Source organism: Chondrus crispus, genomic scaffold (genome assembly GCF_000350225.1).
Source record: "Chondrus crispus Stackhouse genomic scaffold, scaffold_304, whole genome shotgun sequence".
Lineage (NCBI taxonomy): Eukaryota > Rhodophyta > Florideophyceae > Gigartinales > Gigartinaceae > Chondrus > Chondrus crispus.
Window position 1 is genome coordinate 109,185 of NW_005179187.1, and position 7,670 is coordinate 116,854.

General features: G+C 57.7%; 1 protein-coding gene across 1 annotated transcript; it reads left to right on the plus strand.

Moving 5' to 3' along the window:
• The first annotated feature begins 1,600 nt into the window (after positions 1 to 1,600).
• CHC_T00005638001 (hypothetical protein) lies at positions 1,601 to 1,957 on the plus strand. Its single transcript, XM_005717167.1, has one exon. It carries the CDS (start codon positions 1,601 to 1,603, stop codon positions 1,955 to 1,957), a length of 357 nt encoding a protein of 118 aa, XP_005717224.1.
• The last annotated feature ends 5,713 nt before the right edge of the window (positions 1,958 to 7,670 follow it).

Sequence of the window (7,670 nt, forward strand, 5' to 3'; positions counted from 1 at the left end):
AATGACGCTTTATCTCTTTTTGTGGCTGTCCTCCACCCTGCCCGCCGTCACCCTCCCGGACGCCCATTTGGCCACCGCATGCCCCGTACTTGTCGCGCAGCGGGCCCTCCCAGCTCCACCCATCCCGCTGCCTTGCCTCCGCTACCTACGCCCTTGTGCCCTCCGCCCCCGATGCCTCCCCCGTCCCCTCCACATCCGCCCCCGCAGCCGTGGTTGCCGTCTCTGTGTCTGACCGCACAGGACAGCCTGTCCCGCACAGGACAGACTTAACCCACGAGCTACGAAGAGCAAACGAGGAGTCATCGGTCTCCGGTTCGGCTCCTCAGAGCACCCTTTAAGGCAATGCAAATACGACATAACCTCGAAAAGTACACGCAGTTCTACCCCATTCGGTACATTTCATGCCGTGGTCACAGCCTGCTAAAGAAAGAATCAAATATCCTACAGTGCGAGGGCATGGTGGCCAGCGGGTTGCGTTTTGAGATCTGCATGTCATCCAGAGAACAGGATTTAATTACTTTCCAATATCTTCCTCTAGAGCCGAGACTGCGTGCCTGGGTTGCTGAAGAAAAGAGTTGCAGAACATTGTTTGAATATTATCAAACTCAGTCAAATGAATCTGTTGTTCGTAGGGGAACTGGAAAAATGGTCCATACTACGAAGATGTTTTTGGCGGCTCTCGTTTTACGAGAATTCTTCAGAAGAACGAGGGAATCGAGGCTCCGAAATACGATGCATTCATTGCTCCGAGTTGTGACGGTTCGGCGCCTTATCAAAAGAGACAGTACAGCTGTTGGCCGATTGTAGCACTGAATCAGAATCAACCTCCCGGTAAGCAATTCATCATGAAGAACACAATACCGCTGGGTTTTGTTCAAAGTCCGTCAGAACCAAAGCAGATACATACTTAGTTCACACCTCTGAAAGGGGAAGTCGATCGCATAAACGATAGCGGTGGTCCAATGATGCGATTCTTCGACGGCATAGAGAGACCAGTTCGAGGGCACGTCATTTTCTGCACTGGAGACGAGCCTGCTGTAACTAAAATGGCAGGTCTGAGAGGCCACAACAGCAAGATACCCTGTCGGTACTGTGCAATCCGGGGTGTTTGGTCTCCGTTCCACTCACATGTCTACTTTCCAACTCGCTGCGAGGTGATTGCAAGCTCTGCAAACGCTCAGAAGGTCTTCATACATCTTCATGCGATGAACCCACCAAGTTAAGGGATATTTACGATCCCAGTGATCCCCCTATGCGAACCGAAGACGAGATTGAGATTGTTCTGCTTGATCTTGACGATGATTCTCCGTTGTCAACGAACGAAAAGGAGAGACTATCTTGTGATTCTGTGCTCAAAAAAGGACTGTGCCGCTCACAATTCATTCAATTATACCGTACATATCGTTCCCACCTGATGTCATGCACAAATTCATGAACATCTGCTATGATCTTATTTCAATTTTCAAAGGAATTTGTATCCATCTTGCATCCGACATCCTTGACGGCAAAGACAAATTTGTTTTGTCATCAACTCAATGGAGGATGATCGATAAAGAAATGGACTCCATAAAGAACGGAAAATCAGCTTCCGTATTTCCAGATGTTCCGAGCAACTGTAAGTACAGGGCGCATTGGAAAGCTGCTGAGTGCTTGGAATTCATCGCCAATTACGGTACTCTGCGCAGTGACGAGTGTGGAAACGAAGTGTATCAAAATGGTCGCGACCGCCGCGAAGAAGGCGTGCAGCTTGGCAACGCGATGTCGCAAAAGAGCTGCACCTCGGTGCATGCTGCATCTAGAAGCGGGTAAGCCGGCGCACGAGATTCAATGGCAACCTCACAGCCGAGCGTGGGGACGACGCTCGACGGCTCATTGTTATTGCGTCAAGACCTTCAGGTCGCCATTACGGCGGTGGGAAGACGTGCACGGGGTGTACACAGGCGGGCGCCTTGGCTAATGCAGCTTCGGCGCCTTCCAGTGGGGCGTCCTCCAGTGCGGCGGCTGAGCGTGTCCAGGGCCGCAGCGCAGCTGCATCATGGTGGCGGAGTGTCGGACATAGTGTGCGCGAGAGGCGGGATTGTCTGTTACAAAATGGGGCGCGTGTGTTGCAATTGGGCACGGTCGGGACCGGCAATCCTGGTGTGCGCTTCTTTGCCTGTGGCACAGACCCAGCGGAGGGGCGGGGTTACACGGTGCGGCGACCAACAGATGCGCGAGATCCGGCGCTTGTTGGTAACACACCCGTGACGAGGCGCGTGGGGGCTTCTTTGCCCGGCGAAACTGCCGCGCGGTACGCAGCGGAGAGGCTCCGCGCGCTGCCAGCTGCCCAGAGATAGCACGCTCTTCAGCACACGTTGCGGTCGCGCACTAGATCACGTTTGAGGCGAGGAGGCGGCGTGGGCGCCCGCTCTGTTGTTGCAAGGAGACTTTCTCAGAACGAAGCAAAGTTCCGCTTCGCCAAGAAATCAGCAGTAGAGTTTCTGGAATAATCTAAGGAGTCATATGTCAACCGGGAGACGCAACAGAGACTCAGATAATTTGGCCGAGTCTCCGCTGCGGGAGGTAAACCGCAGTGGCCTCGCGCGCGTATGCGGGCAGTAGTATAAATTACCATTCAGCAACGGACAGAATGTAGAAAGTAACAATCGATCGAATACTCATCTTACGACTAAACATTGTTCATTCACCAAACGCCGTTGCGTTTGCCTTCGAGCAGGTACTGCTCAACCAAGTGGGCGTTTCTCACTTTCCGCCGCATCGCGCGTCCGCGATCGGCAAAATCCACTTGCAGTTCGCAAGCGGAGATCACTGACGTGCCGTAAGCAGGTCAGACGGAAGAGGACTGCCGTTTGCAGACCTCCCATTTAATTGTTACGTCTGTGTAACAACATTCGCGAATAACGCTACATTGGCGTACAGAAATATTTGGTTAAACTCTTTCTAATTCATTATGACGTCTTCTTTTGACCGGTTGGAGTTAGAACCAAAATACGAAACCGAACAATCCGAGTTCATCGACAAGGTGGGAAAAATCATCGAGAACGCAGGGAACCCTTCTCCCGAAACAAATGAACGACTACTAGAAAACATCCGGGAGCAGTTTACGCCTGCAACTCTATTCTCTCATAATGTTCTTTCGACTTATCGAATCTACCAAAGACTGCGGGAAGTACTCCGTGATCGCGGACTAGACGTTCCTCGCCAGGGGCGACTCATTGTTCAACGTTTGGCTCATTTGGTATATCCCTCCCCTGAACATGAAGAAAGTTTAAGTGAATGTATGAAAATCATCGCAGACTTTGGCAATGTGCGAAAAGAAGCCGACGGTGACGCAGAAAGAAACATGGATGGACCCCCACAACCTGATGAGATGCAGTACATTCCGGATCCAAATGAGAGAAACAAATCGATCAACGTACTCAAGGATAAAAGTGGCGACGATGCGCAAGAACCAACTCAACAGTCAGAAAACAAAATGATCTTAAATGTGCTTAGCAAAATGTGTGTTGAATTGAGGGAAGAACGTCTTGCCCGTCAACAGCTCGCAAATACACTACCCAACAACAATAACTTCGGTTCCCAATCAATGACTCAGATCAGTAGTAAGGTCCATTACATTTCCCAACGCTTCAAAGACTCTCGCTCTAAATATGGAGGAACTTATGATGAATGCTGGGAAGAGTACCAAGATGCATACGAGAACGCTTCTGCCGACCAAGGTCTGACCGATCGTCAAATGCTCTCACACATGCATAACATTTTTAAAGCAGATGCGCTGGAATACTACAACTCATACATCAAGAATGCCTGCAATACTTTTCGGGAAGCTTGCAAAATGATTGATCTGTACTTTAACTCACACGCCCGACAGATGCATGTTAGAAATAAGCTCAGATCTGTGCGACTCTCTGAATTTACGAACGATGAACCGGACATGCACAAAGCACTAACGAAATTAGCAGCACACATCAGTACGAGGCATAAGCAAACACCTCGCTCGTTCCGCACAGAATGCAATAAGGTGGAATACCTTCAAACGGCGGTTCAGGGCTATTCATGGGCCACACCTTGTATCGCCCGCATCAATGAAAACACTCGATTCCAAGATTTTTATATCGAGCTTTCACGAAGTGTACAAGCGAAGATGGCTGAGTTGGAGTCCAACATCCTCGATTGTGATAAGAACGAAAATCACATAATTCGAAATGAATCGAAGCCTTCCATCCATTTCACGCAACCCCGATACGGTCGAAGTATATCTACTCAGCTTTTCCCAGGTGCAAACAAAATGACTTGTTGAAACTTGTGGTATAACTACCTTCGTCCCGACCACTCGGAACGAGGGGGGGTTAGAGGTAAGGGAGCGCGCGCCGCTGGGTAACCCACGCGAGCGCAAACCGTACGGAAGGACTCGAAAAGAGGGAAGGCTCACGTGGCCGGTGACGCGCAGCCGGTCGGTGGTGTTAGATCCGGACGGCCGGTCACGGGTTAGAAGCCTGAGACTTAGAGGTAAAACCGGACGGAGTTAGCAAAAAGCCGTAAAGGGAAGGGAGGCGAGTCTGCCCCCGTTTACTGGAACGGGGCAGGTGCCCCTGGTCTTAACCCCTCAGTGGGACGCCAGGACACCTGTCCCGCTACAGTAGCTGTTACATACTGTATACCAGCTACTGTACTAAATTGGCTAATTTGTGCCATTAACCACTAATTGCTAATTACTTACCGGATGGTCGCACACGTGTGCCCGTGGCCACGGCCGGCGCCAACGGTTGTGTCACGTGTACGCCGTGGAGGTACTACTGTGCTCGCAGCGGGCGCGTGCACGATTACTACAGTAGTAACCGCCCGTCTCGGGGGTTCTCATCTCCCACCGGGGGTCGCGGTGTGGAGTTGTACCACAGACCCCCTTCCTTACTTCACGACACGTCCTCGTCGCGGTCGGGGGTTGACATGACCGGCTGGCAGGGTGTCCCATCCGTACGGAGAAGTCCGCGCCGACCACGGGGGCGCGGGCGGGCTGCGGCCAACTCCATGGGGGAGCCCATGGAGTTTTTGGTATTTAACCGCGTCGGATCCCCTGGCGCGGCAATGGGTCCCCTCACGCTTTCCTTTTCTCCCACCTCACTTCACACCACGCACCCCATTACCTCCACTTCCAAATCTCGCCCCCTCCTACCGTCCTCCCCCCGCATGGATAACCGATCATCCGAGCGGGGTCGCCCCCCTCGGGCTCAGCCCCCTGCGGCGCCAGCCGCGCCGGTACCGACCTTTCACCCGGCGCTGGCGGCGGGTCCCGGGGGTCGAAACGCGACGAGCATCGCGGCTCCGCGGGTGTGGGCTTCGGGCGCGGGGGTCCTTCCCTCGCGCGGCCCTACCGCCGTCCAAGGTCCCCTACCGCGCCCTCTGCGCTCCGCCCCGGCTCCCCACGTCGGCGAGACGACCGTACTGAGACGGTCCCCCGACTGGGCTGTAGCCGCGGGGCAGGCGACGGCCGGCGCGGATAACCACCCGGTACCGCCGGATCCGTACGCGGCCACGCCCCCGGCGACCGAGGCTCCGCCGTCCAGCTGGCTCCGGACGGGTGTACGTGCCGTGCGGGGTTTGCTACCCGGGGCCGAGTTAGACCACCGGATTCCCCGAGGCGGTCGCAACCCCTCACAGGCGCAGCCGCCGATGTCCGCCGAGGCGTACATCGCGACGGCCTTCCCCGATGCCGCTCGGTTTGGGGCCATCCCCAGGCGACGGGGTATCCGTACGCCCTCCCCTCGCGGTCGAATCCGCCAAGACAACCGCGCGGCCGCTTGGAGGACCCGCTGGGTCCACGTGCCCCACCGCGTGATGGCGGACTCCCGCTCGGATCTCCTGTACATCCGCTGTGCGGGGGAGGACCGGTACCATTCGCGGTTGTTCGACCTCTTCGAGAGGTTCGGCGGGGACGTGGATCCTAAGCCCCACGTGCAGTTGGTGGCATTCCCCCGCCCGTTCGACCGGTGGTACAGCGTGGCTAACCGTGTGCGGTAGGGCGAGAATTCCGCCAAGGAGAGCCGGCTGCGGTGCCGCCGCGCCGATGCCTACTTCCACATGTGGCATACGACGGAATTCTTCGCCGTGCCCACAGGGGCCAGGGGGCAGCTATACCCAGCCCTACCGAGCGGTTGGAGCAATCTGGAAGCTCCGCAGTACCTCTGCGTACCCACGCCCAGCGTGCTGGCTTATGACGCAGCGCGGTGGATGCCGGACGGTTCCTTCGGGCGAGAAGCGACGCCCGGGATGCGTCGACTGATCGACGCCATCCTGCTCTCGGAGTGGGCCGTCCTGGCGTTGCTGTGTTTCCTACACGCCGCACGGGACGGCCTCCCGTTCTTCACCAAGTGCCCGGACCCTCGCCTAGCGAGCCGGACCGGGAACGAGCCCGGCGAGCGAGGCTCTCTCTTCCGTTTGTCGGCGGGGCTTCTGCAGCTCATCCGATCGGTCGGGGTGGCCGCCATCCTCGAGGGGACGTCGTTCGACCCGGTTGGCGCGGAGGCCATCCTCGATTTTTCCGAACGGTTGGACTGGTCCCTCCCAGAGCGCCGCGACTTTGTGTGGTACAGTTGGGCCCGCGGCTGTTCCCTGCGGATGCCGCATTGGGATGGCACGTCGGCGGAGGCCGACCACTGGTACGACCCCCTGCCCGACCACGGGTCGCCGTCGTACGGGGCGGTCATCTCCTCCGGTGACGGGTGGGGCGCCGCGGTTGCTTCCGCCGGGGCCCCCGCCGGACCGTCCGTCGGGTCTCTGCCCGCGTCAACCGAGTCGGTCCTACTGATGCCGGGGGAACCGGCCCTTGGAGAGGGCCTTCCAGTCGGTCCCTCGACGCCTCCCACGATGGGAGACGCGATCACTGCGGGTTCTCCGCCTGTGATCGCGGCAGCGCCGGCCACGGACACACCGGTCATGGAAGTGCCGGTAACGGAAGTGCCGGTAACGGACCCCGCCCCGGTGGGGGCCGCTCGCAAGGCTCCTTCTGTCGAGCCTGCGGGGGGCAACCTCCCTGCGGTGGCTACCGGATCGGTGCCGGGCCCTGCCGGTTTCCCCGTCAGCGAAATGACCGCGACGGGGACACAGACCCCCTCGATCGCGGCCGGTGGGGCTCCGAGTGAGGCGCCAGCAGACGAAGCCCCCGTCTTGGTTCCGGACGCGCAGGCCGCCCTGCGCGCTCTGCAGACAGAGTGTGGCTACGCGGGGGTCCTTGCACCGACCACCCTTGCGGCGGCTTTGGAGTCCGCGCGCACCTGGCTAGTCGAGGCGACCCAGCTCAGGGCGCGGGTGGCCGGCTTGCAGTTCGCCATCCGCCAGCGCGACACTGGCGAGGATCTCCTGCGCAGTGAGACGATGGCGCGGATCCGTTCGGCACAGGACCACCTCGCCGTCTTGAGCGAGCAGGTGTCCGCGAAGAGACCGTACGGTACCGTCGACACTGATCCCGCCAGCGCGGCGGCGCGGGGGGCGGAGCCCTCTGCCAAACGCCAGCATCGCGAGTGATGCCAGCGGGGGAGGCGGTGAGAGTAGCGAACCGCCTCCGGGGACCAGGTCCCGTCCGTTCCAGTAAATTGCGCGCCTCCTGTCCTTCTTCCTTCTCTTCTTCACTGCCCTTACCGTTCGGTACTGTAGCCCTTCCGCGCCGGTCGGGT

Bases quoted from the DNA above. Each gene is read 5' to 3' on its own strand.
- CHC_T00005638001 (XM_005717167.1), top strand. From the start codon at position 1,601: ATGTTCCGAGCAACTGTAAGTACAGGGCGCATTGGAAAGCTGCTGAGT.